Consider the following 21170-nt stretch of genomic DNA (forward strand, 5'->3'; position numbering starts at 1 on the left):
TAGATTTTCATAAAGCTGTCGGGAAGGAGGCGGGACTACAACTTTCGGGTTTTAGTCCCGCCTACATCGACGTTCGGCCAATCCATGCGATTTTCCCTTGATTGACCTTGTTAAGCCCGCCCAGTGGGCTCAGCAGGCCAATTAAGGGCCACCCGGCAACAGGACGTCACAGACTGAAATTTCATCTGTCAAGAGGTCTTGACAGATGAAATATCAGTGTTTCACAGTTGTTTGAAGCTGTCAAACACTGACAGTCTGACTTCTAACCCGAGTCCTTCTATACAGACTCAGTTAGAAGTCTCACCAGCAATGAAAGCTGAAGGCTGTCACTTTTGACAGCTCGCAGCCATTTTGCTTTCAGTGCCGGCTGAGTGATGGACTCCCAAAACCTAGAGGAGGAAAGGCTGTTAAGGTAAGTAAAGGTAATTTAAATTTCTTTACACACTTTAAACACACCAAACACACTTACCTTTGCACTCATGCACCCATCACTCACCTGAACACCAACATCGCGACCCCTTCAAGTCCTTCAACCCGACGGCCCGCCTGCCCTAACCTGGCATTGTTTGGAGCCATCGGGAATCCCACACGACACCCCTCAAAATAGGGATTAGGCTAAAAACTGCCTGTTAACTACCTGTTAACAGGCAGTTAATTGGCACTAATCCCTTCCCACCTCAGGTCGGCGGGTACCCGCCTCCCCTGAAACTTACGTGGAGGCAGGTTTTGGGCGGGATGGTGTCGGGACCCCCAAAATCGGGATTTCCCCCCCCCCCACCCCCCACACGCCTGAAACCCCGCTTGACGGCTCCAGGAAAATCGACTCCTCAGTGTATGAACCAAAGACAGTCCAATCTAGACCATTTCAAGTAGCCTTCACCCCTATTGGATGGTAGATAAATTACATTTTATACAGCTAACTATACCCGTTTTCCTTTATGCCTAACATATTGTAAACAAAGATATTCACACCATACAGGCACAATTTTTTGAAATCTGTTGGCAGTTGTTTTTGTAGAAACCACTTTCAATGGAGTTCTCGTTGATTTGAAAAAAACAATAGCAATTTGTGATAAATTACATTTTCTGCAGTAATTTACATTAACCAGTTTAGTTGAAGTAAGCTACATTACTAACAGGCTGATTCAGAACAAGCAGAGAAATAATTGTTGCAAACATTGCAAAATATAAAGAAACAAGAAACATACACATTGCATTTGGTTTAATTAAGTTAAGAACTTCACTCATCTATTACTAAATATCTGCCTTTTAGGAGTATTGCTGCTGTGCTTATCATTAAATATAATTAATTAGTTCCATTGCTGCAATATTTGTTTAACAAATCCAATTTATGCTTTATTTAGCCAAAGATTGTTATAATGGTAAAGACTAGGAAAAATTATATTGTTATTAGTTAATACTTGTTGTTCTATTTTTAGTGCATTTCTCCATTACACTGTATGTATATTTGGCAAATAGTCACAGTCACCAGTATTCTATTTTCTAAAGCTGTTCATGCTCATATTGTCTTATTGTGATTGGCACAAAATTCTCAAAAAATCACTTCACATAAATCTAAGAATAAGGCAGTAGCTATTCATTGGTAAATCTACTGCCACTTTTCATTTTATTATCAATTTTTAAAATTTATTCTTCCACATTTTCACTGCTCCCCTCTCTCCTGAAAATGTTGATCTCTTGTTTTAGTATGGTTCCCCGGCCAAAGGGAACCTGATGTACGCATGCACACACACTTCTAACAGGAGTCACTGAACAAGCATGAACCTTGGCCAGTTTTTCCCTCCCTAACCCAGCAATGCTAAAGCCAATTATAATTTCCCTACGGGGGTCCAAAGTGAAATCAGCTAACTCAACATAAATCAATCAATCCTCAGCTGCTCACTGAACCAAACAGGAGACCTGTTGATGTTTGTAACTTTTTCAGTTAAATGACCAACTGTGGAAAATATTTAAGCGGATACTTTGGCTTATCAATAAGATTCTATTTATCATATTTAATCCTTCTTGAATAATGGCTGTAATGGGCAGGTTAATGCGTACCTTCTCCTAAAGTCCTTTTTAATTTGATATATTGATTTAATCACTTACCATGGCTAATAATCCAAGCTGTCCGGTGGTATCTAAAGAAGAAAACAAGACATGTCAGGCAGAGCTTTGCAATCAGATTCAGCTCAAATAAGACTGATGCATCTTCACATGGCACAAAACAATATTCAGGGGAAAGATTGAGAAAATGTGATCGACTCCATGAAATCTGAATATAATTTGGATCAAGGATGGAACTCCATGTTATGTTTTTGCATCTTTTCTGCCCTTCTTATGCAGATATTTGAGTTTCTATATTTTAGACGACTCTCATAGACATGTCTTAGCTCTCTACAGCTTCAAGAGAGCCATAATTGTCCCTAACATCTAGGTAAGTTTTTGATAGCATACCCAGGAAAACAAAGAGAAAGCCTTTCTTTAAAATTCTTTAGCTACTGACTCTATCCCGTGCATCCATAAGATTCTCCTTGTTTTCAAAACAGTAAAGCAACACTAACAAAAGAACATTTTATAAGCTGTGACTCCCAAACAAGTTTATTGAACAATAGATGAACAAATGACCAAATGAGTGACATAACAGTTATTTATAGTCAATGTTGGACTATAGTAGCTCCTCAAACAAGAAAAATAATGAATGGTTCCCAATCTTTATGCTAAATTCTAATTTTGCAATCAACTTTGATATATGTAGTTGTTCTTTTCCTATAATGTTACCATCTAAGGGAGCAAACTGGTCTAACTCGTCGCTATGAAAGTCCAGTTTGACTGTATTATTTGAACAGTCCCAGCTAAATAAATACCCCAGATAAAAGTTTCCAGGCTTCATGGATTTGAATCAACTGAAAAAGGACCTGGCAGTAATGCAACGCATATAACTGAACAAAAGTGGATTCTCATTTGAACTATGTGGCTTGGCTCCTCCTTTCAAACCAACAGCTTTAGAGACAACCAAATATTTGCCTCATTCATATTGATCAGACTGGGGACATGATTCTGAACATAGCTGGTTTTAACTGCAGATGAAATGTTACTGAATTAAATGAACCACTACCAAACTAAAATTAAACAAAAATATTTTGGGCAGGCTGCATTTCTTGAGTGTGTGAAATGAGGAAGGCACAAGTATGGAGTTGTTGTGAGGGGAGGGCAGGAAAGCAAGAGGTGCATGCGAGAAGGAGGATAACATATGAGGATCCCAGCATCTTTGTAGGTAGTTAACAGGCAGTTAAGAGGCTTTTTCCAATATTTCGACTGCTGCTGTGGGCTTCCTGACATCGGGGAATCCCGCCAGGGTAAGTGAGGCGTGCTGTGGGTCTGTTGTTATGTTGGTGTTTGGATGACAGCTGCAGAAGTGGTGTGAAGGATGCAATGGGACACTGGTTAGTATCAGAGGTAAGGAAATGTTGTGAAAGTAATTTTTAATGTGGCTAGATGTTTCTGCAGGTGACAAGCTGTGAAGTGTTTGTGTAGCCTCATCTCATCGGGAGAAGTGACAGATGGCTTCTGCAATCTCAGCTGCAGCTGCCATCTGTTTTATCCTAAGGAGAGAGTAATTGGAGAGCCTAGGTGCAAAGGCTCACCTTTGGACAGTGATTGTCGGCATTTCACAGCACCTCAATGCTGTCAAACACTGTCAAATCATCTGTCAAACAAATGTGGTGCATATACCTTTAAGAAAACCAGCAGATGAAGCTTCATCAACTGACATTATCTGACACCGGCTTTCCCTTAATTGGCCAGCACGCCCGCAGGGTGAGCTTAACAATGTCAATCAGGGCAAAATAGCATCTGGTTGTCAGACGTCGCTGAGGGCAGGCCTGGAACCCGAAAACCAGCATTCCCACCTCGAACTCGGCCTGGAAGGTAAGATTCCGCCCATTGAGTATATTCAAGGCTGAGATCGATAGATTTTTGGACTCTAGGGGAATCAAGGGATATGGGGATCGGGTGGGAAAGTGATGTTGAGGTCGAAGATCAGCCATGATCTTATTCAATGGCAGAACAAGCTCGAGGGGCTGAATGGCCTACTCCTGCTCCTAATTAGTGTTCTTATGACCACTGTTCATGTAGAGGATAAACACCAACAAGACTGGTTGGGCCTCTCATTTCGGACTCTCCCACAAGTGGAAACATTTTCACTACGTCTACCTTATCTGACGCGTTCATAATCTTAAAGGCCTCTATCAGGTCACCCCAAGCCTTCTCTTTTCTAGAGAAAAGAGTCCCAGCCTGTTCAGCCTTTCCTGATCAGTAGATCCTCTCAGGTATCATCCTTGTGAATCTTTTTTGCACCTTCTCCAGTGACTCTGTATCCTTTTTATAATATGGAAACCAGAACTGTGCACAGTATTCCAAGTGTGGTACCGAAGGTCTGATTCTGGGCAGCACCATCAGGGGCAGCGTTAAGACTGTGTTACCCGTGTAATTGCACGGGGCCGAGCGCCAGTCTGGGGCCCTGTGCAGATCTAGTGATAAATTTAAGGATTTCAGATTTTGCTGGTCTGGTAAATCGATCTCAACTTTATCGATTATCAGAAACAAAGCAGCAACAATTAAGCAGTTACTGCAGCCAGCTGGGCCAACTAAACACATTCTTACACAAGAAAGGACAGACGCTGAGTCAGCCTAATTATAGATTCTTAGTGACGGGGATCTCCAAATAAACTAGTAAAAATCGTGATGTTGTAATTTCTCCTTCAGTCAGAACTTTAAAGAGTTAATTGTTTCATTCACAATGAGATGTAGTTAGTGGGAGATGGTCAAATAGGGGAGGTTCTACTGAAATCCCCCCATGATTTGATTTCCATTGCCATTCTGCTTTTACTTTGATCTTTGGCCATTTTATGAAGTTTGACTTTCCTTCACTCGCACCCTCTCAGAGTTGGAAAGTTTTTTTCCCGTTGGTTCTTGACAAATGTCACTGACAGATGTCTCCTTGGTTTGGACCAACTCAGACCTGCAACAAAGTGGCACCAATTGGAACCTAAATGACTTTACACTGAAGGGCACCTGGGCAGAATTGTGGTCTTGAAACGCATGCTAGGCCCTGGGGAAGTTAGGGATTTCCTGGGACAAAGTGACTCTCCCTCTGGGACTGGTCCTCCAAGTTGAGTCACTCAGGTTCTCCAAGACATCCGATCCTTTCTAGTGATGTACCAGTGTTTGGTGGATCTTCGCACCGCCCCGCCCCCCCCCCCCGCCCCCAACTGTACATGGCGCACCCTGGCCCGGTCAGGCCTATCCTCCAATCAGCCAGTTCTGTCATCTATGAGCCAGGCTCCAAAGTGTCCCTGGGTCTATCTGGCTTTTCTTACCTGCAAAGTGGCTCCTTGCAACAGAGCAGCCTGGTTTCCCCTCACCCATCAGTATCATTGCCTAGGCAAATACTGGTACATCACTAGAGCACTTGATTAGAGCAATTCCACAGCACTAAGTATTGCTGACATTATTCCGGCTGGCATTTGTTAAAATGTCGACTGAAATGAAACATTTTACACTAGTGTCGCAACGTTACCTGACTGTCCAAACAAATCATTCAAATCGTTTTGTAAGCTGGATACTTTTTCCAAGGTGTTATTGATCTCCTTTCCAAGATCTTGTATTTTTAGCAGGAGGCTGCTCCCATTCTCCTCTGTGAACCCCAACGATGACCTGTGACAAAGTAAATGTTACTGAGATGTTCATTTTGTAAACAACATGAGCCCTCGCATATGTGGTTAATATTCAATCTTACAAGTGTACCAACATACAAAAACCTGTATTCTATTAGATGGCAGGACACAATGAAAAATGGCACTGACTGGATCTGTGAGTTGTACATCACAGGGACTTCTGAGTGCTTGTTCTCCATTACTGTCTGGAGCATCATAGAAAGATATTTGATTTTAGCGGGTATTTCTAAATCCATGGCTACTCCCCAGTCCACTGTTGCATCAATTTTCCACGTATATTAAAAAAAAATATTCAAGTGCCATTCTTGACTGCTGTCCACGTCCAACATGGACAGGTAGCAGTCTGTGACAAAAATGCTGATTTCCACTGGGGAGGCGCTGGGTGCACAGCCGCGATTCAACATTTCTGTTTGATGGACAGACAACTGAAAACATAATAAGGAAACTATAAACCCGAGCAATCACTGCCGTCTGACAGAAAACCTGCACTACAACCCACAGAATCCCATTCATAATTTTGTGCATCAGTTGAAAGTGAATAATAAACTGTACACGGCAGGTTAAAAAGTTCCCAGGCTTGCTAAAGTTGATAATAACTTCAAGATTACTGTAGCTTTAGCTTGAAAATAATATAACCTTTAACTTTCAGTACAAAAATCCATTGGATCCATCATAAAGTTTAGTCCGTGAGTGAGAAGATTTTACATTTGTTAGCAAGGACAAGCACTGCTCCGGCAGGGTCAGGCACAGAGGTCAGTGGAATTTGGGTGTCGATGTGCACAGATCACTAGTGCACAGCTACAAAATGTAATCAAAAAGGTTTTTGGAATATTGACCTTTATCTCAATTCAAAAGTGAGGAAGTGAAGATTCAGTTTACAGAGCTTTGTTAGATTCCCTTTGGCCTCCGATCTTCACCGCCCCCTGCCCAGCCTTTCCGATCCCCTTTCTCCCTCCTCTCCCGGCTGCGGCCTGGTGCTGAAGGCCCACCTGCCCGACAGCTAGGCAGCATTTCGCTCCGGCTGGCTGTGGCCAGGAAACAGAGATAAATATGCTAATCAGGTCCTGCCGTAACATTTGGCAGGACCTGAGGGAAAACCCAGTTTTCTGGGATTCCCAACGTCAAAGCAGCCAACCTGCAAGTTACTATCCAGCCCTATATGAAGATTTTTTCCTTCTTTGGTATGCAACAAAGACAGCATTTTGGAGTCTTGTACCTGGATTTGGGAGAGTCTGCTCCTGTGTACTCCGTACTCTGACAGTTTGAACCAACATCACAAAAAAGACTCTGAATGAAAGGGAAAAAACCTCCGCTGGGCAAAGTACGAGGCTCCAAATAACCTAAATGTATGAGAGAAAAATACATCAGATTAAGGCCAAGTGAAACTTATTTGTGCATTTAATGTAATTCTGTTAAGAGTTTTTAACCACCTTATTGACCAGTGTACATTGCCATAATTTTATAAAAATAGTGTTATTACCTTGCATTTTTGTCTGATTTAGTTTACTTCTTCACTCAAAACAAAATCATTGTTATATTAAAACCAACAAAATTAAATAAATATAAAGTTAAGCAAAACAAATTTGCTGAATCATTGCTAACTCAGGTTTGGGAAATAGAATAGAAATCTATTATTTTATTTAATATTTGGACTCATATGTCCTGGTTCTGTTTCATTTGAAATTTAGAAAAAAGTGTCTAGTTGGTGCAATGGGTTATCACACTGTTCCTTAATATCTGGGAAAGCACCATCAATATGTTGGGGGTCACCATTAACCAGAAACTTAACTGGATCAGCCACATAAATACTGTGGCAACAAGAGCAGGTCAGAGGCTAGGTATTCTGCGGCGGGTGTCTCACCTCCTTACTCCCCAAAGCCTTTCCACCATCTACAAAGGCACAAGTCAGGAGTGTTATGGAATACTCTCCATTTGCCTGGATGAGTGCAGCTCCAACAACACTCAAGAGGCTCGACACCATCCAGAACAAAGCAGCCCGCTTGATTGGCACCCAATCCACCACCTTAAACATTCACTCCCCTCCCCACCGGTGCACCATGGCTGCAGTGTGTACCATCTACAAGATGCACTGCAGCAACTCGCCAAGGCTTCTTCGGCAGCAACTCCCAAACCCGCGACCTCTTCCACCTAGAAGGACAAGGGCAGCAGGTGCATGGGAACACCACCACCTCCAAGTTCCCCACCAAGTCACACACCATCCTAACTTGGAAATATATCGACGATCCTTCATCGTCGCTGGGTCAAAATCCTGGAACTCCCTCCCTAACAGCACTGTGGGAGTACCTTCACCACACAGACTGCAGCAGTTGAAGGGGGCAGCTCACCACCACCTTCTCAAGGGCAGTTAGGGATGGGCAATAAATGCTGCCCTTGCCAGTGATGCTCACATACCATGAACTAATAAAAAAAAATAAAGGTCACACATGAAATTACTTTGGGCAGTCTCAATCTAGTTCTCAGTGGGCATGGACCCATGGCACAAAACTGAAGACAATTCAGTGTGAATTGGCAATCTAATTTCAGAAATAGATAGCTGATGAGCCAAATGAAAATGTTATGCTGGCACAACAGAGGGCACTCTTCTGATTTAGAGCTAAAGGTACATTATGGGGGCACAGCAGAGGGACCTTCATTTTGACATAACACATGCTTTGCTTACCTAGGAATACTTGATTCTGACAATGTAGAAACTAGATTAGTAGGACATGACCTACCCTTCACAAATCCACACACATCGCAGAGCGGAGCAGGGAGCAAGAACCAGACCTGCTCTGTTTGGAATTCTTCACTGGCCACTGCAGCCAAAACAGTGGCTGCCACCAAAAGGTTACTTTTTTTTTTAATATCATTTTTTTAAACGTTCCTGTGGAGCCAGTAGTTATAGGATGGCTGCCCCAACTCCACAGTACTCGTGATCAGCTTCCTTCTGTTACCGCTCTACATCTCCACCCCAGGACATGCCTTCAGGCAAGGCAGCAGCCTAAAATTCATCTTTTAAATGGGTGCACTGTCTGTGGAGTCGTGGCAGATGCTGGCAGCTCAACCAACGAATGTTAACCAGGCCCAAGGCCCAATTTTGGGCTGGCCTCAGGGCACCCAGTTGGGCACACGATTCGTGCGCATGGCCCATTTCAGGTCAGTAACAGGGCATAAGGGAATTTCCACCCACTGCATCATTTGTTGTGTGCAGCAATGTGAGAAATTTCAATATAATAAAGCAGCTTTGTAAATTCCTTTGCTCCTCCATAGCTCCAAGTCTCTCGGATCCAAAGTGGATGACCTCATAATTCCACACATTGAGCTCCATCTGCCATAATTTTACCCACTCACTTAATCTGTCTCTTTGTAACTTCCTGCTCCCATCCACATAACTTATGGTGCTTCCTAATGCAGTGTCATCTGCAAACTTGGATATACAACTATCTAATCCTTCATCCAAGTCATTGATATATATGGTGAAAAGCTGAGGCCCTGGTACAGATCCCTGGGGAACACCGCTTGTCACATCCCACCAATCAGAGAATACATTCCCTTTATCACTGCCTCCCAAACAATTTCTAACCCGTCATAAAATTACCTCTAATTCCATGCATGCTCATTTTTTACGAATAATTTCTTTCCCCTTTACCACTTCAGAATTATTTATTTATTTATCAAAAACTCTGACGTCAAAGATTGACATTGTTAATCTTTGTTGCATTTGTACAGGAAAGGAGGAAAATGGCTGCCAAATGAGGGCTGCCAGCACGCAAAAGGTAACAAAATTTGTAATAAAAAGGAAAAGTCTTGAATCTTTGTCACAACTGAATCCAGCGCCAGAAATAATTGTTCACATCGCAACCATTTCAGGAATCTTTTGTCAATCCACTCTCAAGGCCGTGGTAGAGAGAAAACAGGGAATTATAGACCGGTAAGCCTGACATCAGTAGTGGGGAAAATGCTAGAGTCCATTATAAAAGATATAATAGCAGAGCACTTGGAAAACAGCGACAGGATCGGACAAAGTCAACATGGATTTACAAAAGGTAAATCGTGCTTGACTCATCTACTGGAATTTTTTGAGGATGTAACTGGTAGAATAGACAAGGGAGAACCAGTGGATGTGGTGTATTTGGACTTTCAGAAGGCTTTCGATAATGTCCCGCATAAGAGATTAGCGTGCAAAGTTAAAGCACATGGGATTGGGGGTAAGTTACTCTCTTGAATAGAGAACTGGTTGGCAGACAGGAAGCAAAGAGTTGGAATAAACGGGTCTTTTTCCGAGTGGCAGGCAATGACTAGTGGGGTACCGTAGAAATCGGTGCGAGGGCCCCAGCTATTCACAATATATATTAATGGTCTAGACAAGGGAACTAAATGTAATATCTCCAAGTTTGCAGATGATACAAAGCTGGGTGGGCGTGTGTGCTATGAGGAGGATGCAGAGAAACTCCAGTATGATTTGGACAGGTGGGGTGATTGGGCAGATGCATGACAGATGCAGTATAATGTGGATAAATGCAAGGTTATCCACTTTGGTGGCAAAAACAGGAAGACAGATTATTATCTGAACGGCAATAGATTGGGAGAAGGGGAAGTGCAACGAGACCTGGGTGTCCTTGTGCACCAGTCGCTGAAGGTAAGCATGGAGGTGCAGCAGGCGGTTAAGGCGGCAAATGGTATGTTGGCCTTCATAGCGAGAGGATTCGAGTACAGGAGCAAGGATGTCTTGCTGCAGATGTACAGGGCCTTGGTGAGACCACACCTTGAGTATTGTGTGCAGATTTGGTCGCCTTATCTGAGGAAGGGTGTTCTTGCCATGGAGGGAGTGCAGCGAAGATTCACAAGACTGATACCGGTGATGGCAGGAATGACGTATGAGGAGAGATTGGGTCGATTGGGCTTATATTCGCTGGAGTTTAGAAGAATGAGAGGGGATCTCATTGAAACTTATAAAATTCTAACAGGGCTAGACAGACTAGATGCAGGAAGGGTGGTCCTGATTGTGGGGGAGTCCAGAACCAGGGGTCACAGTCTAAGGGTAAGGGGTAAGCCATTTAGGACAGAGATGAGAAGGAATTTCTTCACCCAGAGAGTGGTGAACCTGTGGAATTCTCTACCACAGAAGGCAGTTGAGGCCAATTCATTAAATATATTCAAGAAGGAGTTAGATATAGTTCTTAAGGCTAAAGGGATCAAGGGATATGGGGAGAAAGCAGGGACAGGGCACTGAATTTGGATGATCAGCCATGATCTCATTAAATTGCGGAGCAGGCTCGAGGGGCCGAATGGCCTACTCCTGCTCCTATCTTCTATGTTTCTATGTTTATGCAATCTCAGCTGCTGATTAACATGGCCAAAGGTACTGTTGAATCCTTATTAGTGTACAGTTTTAAACAATCAAACTAGTGCCTACAGAAGGATCAAATTTCATAAGTAGATATTTAGCCAGTCATAATTGTGTTGATTTTGAAGCCACATTTGGCGAGTGCACACAGCAAACACTGTTAATCTTACTAATAGTCTGAGCAAACTAAATACGGAAGGGCTGCGCTATAAAATCAAATCCAGGCTTTTCTCATATTTACAAATTTTACTTTACTTTTAATGAATTTTACCCTAACATTAAAAAAAACTCTGATGATGTAGATTGTTGACATGAAGTTTTAAATATTTAGAGTGAGGTTTGATATTTGGAGCAGAGCTAATGGCCTAGAGTTTCCGCTAGGTTGCGCTAGTGTCTTCCAGCGCAATTCGCCCAAAATTGGCCAAACCAGCGCAAAAGATCGAGGAATTTCAAGCGCAAATCTAGTTTCCACTATCTTTTGCACTAGTTTTTTTAAAAATCACAAAAGCAAATTACGGCGGATGTTGGAAATCTGAAATAAAACCAGAAAATGCTGGAAATACTCAGCAGGTCAGGCAGCATCGGTGGAGAGAGAAACTGAGTTAACGCTTCAGGTCGATGACCTTTCATCAGCGATATGCAAATGTGTTTGAGCTGAAACTTAAGCAAAAACACCACTTTTTAAAACTAGCACAATTTTGAGTGCAATTTGCGCCCGAATTGCTGATTGCTCCCAAAGCAGCAACTCTTGGTCAGTATCGGTATCTCTTTGACTGAGTCATTCACTGCTGCTTTTACAGGTATGGAAACATAATTCATATTTTCATCCAATTTCATCAATCATAAAATCACAAGGAAAAAGTAATTTGAAATTTTTTCATTAATCTTGATTCTGAATCAGCACAGATTTTTCCACAATTATTATTCAAAAGCCAGACGAAGGTCAGTTTTTTAGCTAATCAAATGGCAAATAACAGTGTGATTCAATCAATCTTTGGCACACTGTTCAGCTTCAAAACGCAGGAGAGAACTCCAAAGAGCATTTTCATTTGCAGTCCCCACAGCTTCCGAACATTTGGTCAAGTAAACTGGTCCACATTGCTTGAAGAGTTAATGCATGAACATTCTTCCAACAAAGAGGTATTAAAAGTTGAACAGTTACATTTGGGTGGTTTTTATAATATACCATTGAAACAGGTGCTGTCATCACAGAAAGAAACTTACAGGCAATCTCTGTCCTGGAACATACACAGACACCCTTCCCTGGCAGTGATCAATCTATATAATGTTAGCACTGGAAAAATCTGCACTAGAATAGATAATGGCCCAGAAATTCGGGTCCCAATGCGTGAGTACGGACGGAGTACTCACGCGTGGACCCGATGGAAGTGCCGGAATCTTGCATGCACTACGCATGCGCGGGAAACCAGCATTTCCGATCCTCTGAACCAAGGGGTTCAGAGGTCGAACGCGTGCGTGCAGGAGTCTGCGCGTGCGCGTTGAACTTCCTTTTTTTTTCCAGGTTTGCCCGTGCGTGAAGGCCTCCACTTTTTACACTTGAGAAAAGCAGACGTAAGGACTTAATTTTAAAAGGTAAGTGGTCTAATAATTAAAATTAGAAATTTTTTTCCACGGGTTTATTATTTTTAAAGACTTTACAGTAAGGTAAGTGTATTTTTAGCCCCGTTTTTTTATTAAATTATTTTTTTTGAAAATTTAATTTATTGTTTAAAACAGTTATTTAAAGTTATTTATAGTTCGTTTAAATACTGTGATCTTTTTTAAAATTTTATTTCAAGTTTAAGTACTGTTTTGGGCACCCGGAGTTTTCATGAGTTTGACATTTCTTACTGTCAAACTCATGAATGAACTTTTGCATCCTCCGATTGGTTGCCCAGTGCTCACGTGATCCCAGCCGACGCATCGCACTAAGTACGCCGCTGGGTCACGCAAGCACAACGCGCCGGGAGCTGAACCGGGCCACAGACAGGAAATCCACACAGGCCCAGGCTTCAACTGTCGGTGCGCTAGGTAAGTGTAGGTCGGGGGCTTGCACCCGCGGGAAGCCCCCGACATGAATTTCTGGGCCATTATATCAACAGGGACTGTTTTTGTTAGAACAGAGGAGGATTAATGGGTGATTTTATGGATCTGTTTAAAATTATGAAAGGATATGACAGAGTAAATAGAAACAGACTTGCCAGTGGTTGAGGATCTGGAACAAATGGACATAGATTTAAGAATAAATGTTAGAGATTTAGGACAGACCAGGAGAATTTTTTTTTACATGGATTTGTGATGCTGTGGAATTCACTACCAGACCTAGTGATTGAAGCAGAGACCATGCCATTTAAGAATAGGTTAGATAAATGGTTCAAAAAGGGGAATAAAGAGATCTGGGAATAGAGTGGGCACATGAATTTAGGACTGCTGCTCATGTGCAGAATAAACACCAACACAGACTGATTGGGTTGAATTGCCTATTTCCATGTTGTAATTTCTAAGTAATCCTATGTAATATAAAATAGCACCTAATTTTTGAATTGCAGTTTTTGGCACTTTTTATCCCAAGTTGAATTTTAGCTTTCTATAAAGTTACGATTGCTGGCAAGATGGCATCACTGTGCATTAGTCATTACTCCACTTACAAACTTAATGAAGTGTATTGCTTTATCAGACAACAGTGTCCACTTAAGTCGGTTTGATTTAAAACTGATCATTCTGGCTCCCCCAAAGATTAGCAAGTATATTCAGTAAGTAACAGAGCCATTCAGATCAGGAAGGTTCCAGGGTTGATCCCTGGTCTGTGCTGAGTTAGCTGATCTCAGTTGGGGTGGCAGTAGGAGAACTACAATTGGCTTCAGTGCCTGTGGGTCAAAGAAGGGTAAGTCAGCCAGGGTTCCCACTTTTGATCTCTATCAAGTGATTTGGTGGGTAGATGGAGTTAAGATACAGATCAGCCATGATCTGATTGAATGGCAGAAAATGGTTCTCGGGGGCTGAATGGCCAACTATTGTTCCTATGATCACTGCTGGAAGTGCCAGTGTCTGGAAGTCAGGCCAGGGCGAGATCGGGCTCAACTGTGATGTACCCCAGAGAAAATAACTTGCTAACACTCAATGTCAAGGATTACACATGAATAATGGCCACTTCGACAAAATGGAGCTGCACGACAGGTTTCCTTTCCTAGATGACATTAATGAATTAGTTGGGTTTTAACTACAATCCGACAGCTTCATGGTCACTTTTACTGATACCAGCTTTTTATTTCTGGATTTTTTAAACTGAATTCAAATTCTCAAACTGCCATGGTGGGATTTTAACTCATGTTCTCTGAATTATTAGTTCAAGTAGCGAGTCACATTCTCACCACTCTCTGTATAAAGAAATACCTCTGAAATTTTTTATTTGATCTGTTATTGGCAATCTTATATTTATGCCCCTTTGTTCTGGACACACCTACAATTGGAACTAGTTTTTCCACGTTAACACTACAGTATTGAACCCCTTCATAATTTTAAAGCCCTCTACGGGTCTCATCTTAGTCTTCTCTTTTCCAGAGAAAAGAGTCCCAGCCTGCTCAATCTTTCCTGATATTGCATCCTCTCAATTCTGGTAACATCCTTGTAAATATTTCTGCAGTTTCTCCAGTTCTTCAATATTCTTTTCATAGTATGGAGAACAGAACTGCACACAGTACTCCAAGTGTGGCCTAACCAAGGTTCTATATAAATTTAACATTACCTCCCTGTTTTTGTATTCTATTCCTCTAGAAATGAACCCCAGTACTTTGCACCTTTAATGGCCTTGTCAACTTGCATTGCTATTTTAAACGGTTTATGCATCTGTATCCTCGGATCTCTTTCTGACGAAGGGTCATCGACCTGAAACTTTAACTCTGTTACTCTCTCTATAGATGCTGCCTGACCTGCTGAGTATTTCCAGCATTTTCTGTTTTTATCTCGGATCTCTTTGCTCCTCTATCCCATTTAGTGTTTTACCTCCCAAGGAATAAGTGCCCTCCTTATTTCTCCTACAAAAATGTACCATCTTACACTTGGCTATATTGAATTTAATTTGCCATTTATCCATCCACTTTGAAAGCCTGTTTATTTACACCCCCAGTTTGGTATCATCTACAAATTTCAACACCATACCTCTAATTACTGAGTCCAATTCATTTAAGTATATGGTAAACAACAGTGGACCCAACACTTCCCAATTTCTGGAAGTTTGAGAAACTTCGCTTAATTCCTACCCTACGTTTTCTATTTTGTAGCCATCTTTTATTCCATTCTGCTACCTGGCTCCTGACTCCACAGACCCTGACCTTTATCATGAATCTCTGCTGTACCAACTTATTAAAGGCTTTCTGAAAGTCCATGTATACCACATTCACTGCATTGCCCTTGTCTAGTCTTTCTGTTATTTCTTCAAAGAATTCAGTAAGGTTGGTTAAACATGACCTTGCTTTTAGAAATCAATGCCGACTATTTTTTATTATATTCTCCATCTCTAGATGTTTTGATTCCTCATTTTTAGCAAAGATTCTAGTATCTTTCCTAGCACTGACATTAAGCTAACAGGTCTATAGTTCCCTGGATTAGTTCTATCTCACTTTTTAAAGATAGGAATTACATTTGCTGTCTGCCAGTCCTCTGGCACTATTCATTTTTCTACTGAATTGTTGGCCCAGATTTTCCTGTCAAAATAACGGTAAGGCTGAATGGATGAGCAAGCTGACCATGGCACCATGGTGCAGCAGGAGGCCATTCAAGTGGGGGGAGTGAAAGGGAATGTAGTTGTGGTAGGGGACAGTATAGTAAGGGGGAATAGATACTGTTCGCTACAGCCGTGACCGACAGTTCCAAAGGTTGTGTTGCCTGCCCAGTGCCAGGGTTAAAGACATCTCCTCTTGGCTAGAGAAGAACTTGGAGTGGAAAGGGGAGGATCCAGTCGTCGTGGTCCATGTAGGAACCAACGACATAGGTAGAACTAGGAATGAGATTCTGCTGAGGGAGTTTGAGGAGCTAGGATCCAAATTAAAAAGCAGAACCTCAAAGGTAATAATCTCGAGTGTTACCTGAGCCACGCGCAAATTGGCATAGGGATAAACAGATTAGAGGTTTAAATGCGTGGCTCAAAGAGTGGTGTAGGAGATGGGGGTTTCAGTTCATGGGGTACTGGCACTGGGGAAAGAGGGAGCTGTTCCGTTGGGATGGGCTCCACTTAAACCGGGCCGTTACCAGTGTCTTGGCGAATCAAATACCTAGGGCAATAGACAGGACTTTAATCTAATGAAGGGGTTGGGGGGGGGGGGGGGAGGAAGGATTCAGGAAAAAGTAAATTTAAAAGCAGCGGAGAGAAATGTCAAGGCTCCAGAGCAGTGTAGGCTTTTCATTAAAAATAAGCAGAGTGGGTCACGAAGGGTCAGAGAGACTAACAAAGGTAATAAGGTATCAATGACTAAGGGGACATCAAAGAAAAATAGAAATAAGTCAAAGCTAAAGGCACTATATCTGAATGTGTGAAGCATTCGCAACAAAATAGATGAATAGCACAGATAGAAATTAACAGGTTTGATCTAATAGCCATAACGGAGATGTGGTTGCAAAGTGGACAAGGTTGGGAACTAAATATTCCAGGAATATAACTTTTAGAAGAGATAGGCAAAATGGAAAAGGAGGAGGGGTAGCCCTGACAATAAAGGATGGAATAAAGACAGTAGAGAGAAAGGATCTTAGCTCCAAAAGACAAGATGCAGAATCAGTTTAGGTGGAGCTAAGAAACAGCAAGGGGCAGAAAACATTGGTGGGAGTTGTTTATAGGCCCCCAAACAGTAGTTGTAATGTAGGGCAGAGTATAAATCAGGAAATTAGAGGTGCATGTAACAAGGGTAATACAGTGATCATGGGGGACTTTAATCTACATATAGACTGGGCAAAGCAAATTTGCAGTAATAGTGTGGAGGACAAGTTCATGGAATGTATGCAAGATAGTTTTCTAGATCAGTATGTTGAGGAACCAACTAGGGAACAGGCTATTGGGGACTTTAATCTACATATAGACTGGGCAAAGCAAATTTGCAGTAATAGTGTGCAGGACACGTTCACGGAATGTATGCGAGATAGTTTTCTAGATCAGTATGTTGAGGAACCAACTAGGGAACAGGCTATTTTAGATCTAGTATTGTGCAATGAGAAAGGATTAATTAATAACCTTGTAGTAAAGGGGCCTTTGGAGAAGAGTGACCATAATATGATAGAATTTTATATTGAGTTTGAAAGTGATTTAGTTAAATCCGAAACTAGGGGCTTAAATCTAAACAAAGCAAACTACCTAGGTATGAGGGGCGAGTTGGCAAAGGTAGATTGATAAACTACATTAAAAGGTATGATGGTAGACAAGCAATGGCTAGCATTTAAAGAATACATAATTTACAACAAATATACATTCCTTTAAGGCACAAAAACCCCACAGGAAAAGTGGTCCAACCGTGGCTAACAAGAGAAGTTAAAAATAGTATTAGATCAAAGGAAGAGGCTAATAATGTTGCCAAAAAGAGTAGCAAGCCTGAGGATTGGGAGGATTTTAGAATTCTGCAAAGGAGGACCAAGAAATTGATAAAGAAAGGAAAATAGAATATGACAGTAAACTAGCGAGATAAAAAGACTGTAAAAGCTTCTATAGGTATGTAAAAAGGGAAAGATTAGCGAAAGTAAATGTGGGACGCTTAGACAGGAGAAATGATAATGGGGAATAAGGAAATGGCTGATAAATTAATCAAATACTTTGTCTGTCTTCACGGAAGAAGACACAAAAACCTTCTCAGAAATAGTGGAGAACCAAGGGTCTAGCAAGAATGAGGAACTGAAAGAAATTAGCATTAGTAAAAAAAAGTACTAGAGAAATTAATGGAACTGTAAGCCGATAAATCTCCTGGACCCGATGGCCTACATCCTAAGGTTTTGAAAGAGGTGGCTATAGCGATAGTGGATGCATTGGTTGTCATTTTCCAAAATTCCATAGATTCTAGAACGGTTCCCGCGGATTGGAAGGTAACAATAGTAACCCTACTATTTAAGAAAGGAGGGAGAGAGAAAACGCGGAACTAAAGACCAGTTAGCCTGACGTCAGTAGTAGGGAAAATGCTAGAATCTATTATTAAGGACGTGGTAACAGAGCACTTAGAAAATAATAATAAGATTGGGCAGAGTCAACACGGATTTATGAAAGGGAAATCATGTTAGGGAAATCATGTTTGACAAATCTGTTAAGAGTTTTTTGAGGTTGTAACTAGCAGAATATATAAGGGGGAACCAGCGGATGTGGTGTATTTGGATTTTCAGAAGGCATTCAATAAGGTGCCACACAAGAGGTTATTAAACAAAATTAGGGCTCATGGGATTGGGGGTAATATACTAGCATGGATTGAGGATTGGTTAATGGACAGAAAACAGAGAGTAGGAATAAACGGGTCATTTTCGGGTTGACAGGCTGTAACTAGTGGGGTACCGTAAGGGTCAGTGCTTGGGCCTCAGCTATTCACAATCTACATCAATGATTTGGATGAGGGGACCAAATGTAATATATCCAAGTTTGCTGATGGTACAAAGCTGGGTGGGAATGTAGTTGTGAGGAGGATGCAAAAAGGTTTCAAGGGGATATAGACAAGCTAAATGAGTGGGCAAGAAAATTACAAATGGAATATAATGTGGAGAAATGTGAAGTTATACACTTTGGAAGGAAAAATAGAAAAGCACAGTATTTTTTAAATGGTGAGAGATTGGGAAATGTTGGGGTTCAGAGGGATCTGGGTGTATAGTTTTGGTCTCCTTACCTAAGGAAGGATATACTTGCCATAGAGGGAGTGCAACGAAGGTCCACCAGACTGATTCCTGGGATGGGGGGATTGTCCTATGAGGAGAGATTGAGTAAACTAGGCCTATATTCTCTAGAGTTTAGAAGAATGAGAGGTGATCTCATTGAAATATACAAAATTCTTACAGGACTTGACAGGATAGATGTAGGGAGGATGTTTCCCCTGGCTGGGGAGTCTAGAACCAGGGGTCACAGTCTCAGAATAAGGAGTCAGCCATTTAGGGCTGAAATGAGGAGAAATTTCTTCACTCAGAAGGTGGTGAATCTTTGGAATTCTCTACCCCAGAGGGCTGTGGAGGCTCAGTCATTGAGTATATTCAAGACAGAGATCGATAGATGTTTGAATATTAAGGGAATCAAGGGATATGGGGATAGAGCAGATGAGGTAAAAGTTCAGCCATGACCTTATTGAATGGCAGAGCAGGCTCGAAGGGCCAAATGGCCTACTCCTGCTCCTATTTCTTATGTTCTTATATGTTTCTACAGTCCTATTTAGCCTTTATGCTGGGATCTTGGTTCCAGCCAGGATCAGGTGCATCCCATTGCAGCGGTACACCTCCTCCCTGTTCTTTCATACTGGTTAATTCTGACATGGACCGCAACTGGTTCATCTCTCTCCCCTTACAAGTTCGTTTCCAGTCACTTGAAAATGTTTAAGTCAACAGTAGCTTCCAATTCAAACCTATGGAAATTTTGATCAGGTTTAGGTGTATTATAATTTCATCTCTTTGGCAAACCTTCGCCACAGGTGAATGAATAATGTACCCTAAGGACAGCTCAAAGATTATTCATTAATATCGATTATAACACCTCAATTCCCGATCTCCCGATACCAGACAATCTAACCTTTCCTGTGTGTATTTGCAAATATTCCAGTTGTATTCACTGGGTTTCGGGTTGCGGGATTTCAGAACCCGATCTCCGCGTCTATTCCACAGCTCTTGAATCTGATTCATTCAATTTGACACAAAGCAAATTTCCTCTGATCGCTATTTCTAACAAAATCATAAAACTGACGATACAAAGGTTTACGATTTCACTAGAAATTGTCAACATAAGAAATCTCCCTGCTACATTTACGATATAATAACTAATCGGTAGAGGCTGATTGAGAACATCACGGGAACGATGTTAAATATAATAAAGTGTCCGAAATCAACTCATTAGTCAGAGAATGGCAGTTAGGGCAACAAATTGCCACTTGTTCCTACATAGTAAAGCAGAAACACTGATTTCTGTGATTTCAATCGTTTCTATCTACATTCCGACACTTACAATTTTCACGTTGACTCGGAGCGTGTTGAACTCTCACTCCAACCAGGATAAGAAACAATAGACATGGCCAGATAATCTCAGACAGGGACAGCACCTGAAACACATACAAGAAAGAAACATTGATAAAAATCGTCAAAGTTTCCAATAACATAAATAAACCGTTGCCTGAACGAAATGCCCACAATTCGCGCAGTTAAAAGTGACATAAACCTTACCGGCTTTCTTATACGGCAGAGCCAGTTTTTCCAAAAGAGCACACAAAACTGGCGAATAAATCTGGCCATGATGGCAATTTCATCTGCCTTGAAGGCGAACGCTCAGTGTATTTGCTGCTGGTGAGAAACTGGCTGAGAATTGCGTTTCCCCGAGATCAATGGCCACGGGTGAGGAGCGTGTCTCGCCACCGGAGTCCTCGCCAGTGCAGGAGTGAATGAGGGACAAGGCTGCATAATCCTGTTAGGAAGAAGAACCTCCTCTCACCTGCAACAGCAGCTCGGTTACTCGGCCTCCAAAATTGCAAGTTTCGTTTCCTCAAACGGTGTTATCTTACATCATATCGGAGCCAACAATGAATACATGCCAGCAATATATAAAAACCGGATTTGTAAGGAATTTAAAAACAACCCGCTTATCACGGGTCTATTTTTTATTTCCTTCATGGGATGTGGGCGTCGCCGGCAAGACCAGCATTTATTGCCCATCCCTAATTGCCCTTGAGAAGGTGGTGGTGAGCCACCTTCTTGAACCGCTGCAGTCCATATTTTTTTTCAAAAATATATATTTATTCATAAAAATCTTTGTTCATGTACATGACAATACAGTCCACATCTGGTACAGTACAAATTAACTTCAGTACATGGCATTCAATTTACAAATGACATTACATTTATCATTACATATATCAAAGCTTGTTTAAAATACATTACAA

The 21170-nt window shown here is 41.6% G+C and overlaps 1 protein-coding gene across 1 annotated transcript in view; it reads right to left on the reverse strand.

Moving 5' to 3' along the window:
- Positions 1-20705, reverse strand: part of LOC147117286 (ATP-binding cassette sub-family A member 13-like) — a 108125-nt gene extending 87420 nt beyond the window's left edge. The window contains exons 1-5 of the mRNA XM_085988135.1: positions 20458-20705; positions 20243-20336; positions 6955-7078; positions 5582-5718; positions 2110-2141 (exon numbers count right to left, since the gene is read on the reverse strand). Coding sequence (XP_085844261.1) covers positions 2110-2141; positions 5582-5718; positions 6955-7078; positions 20243-20336; positions 20458-20526 — 456 coding nt within the window. The 5' untranslated portion in view covers positions 20527-20705. The remainder of the gene's footprint in view (positions 1-2109; positions 2142-5581; positions 5719-6954; positions 7079-20242; positions 20337-20457) is intronic.
- Positions 20706-21170: the final 465 nt, after the last annotated feature.

Source organism: Somniosus microcephalus, chromosome 5 (genome assembly GCF_052327205.1).
Source record: "Somniosus microcephalus isolate GS21.2 chromosome 5, FLI_Smic_1.0, whole genome shotgun sequence".
Lineage (NCBI taxonomy): Eukaryota > Metazoa > Chordata > Chondrichthyes > Squaliformes > Somniosidae > Somniosus > Somniosus microcephalus.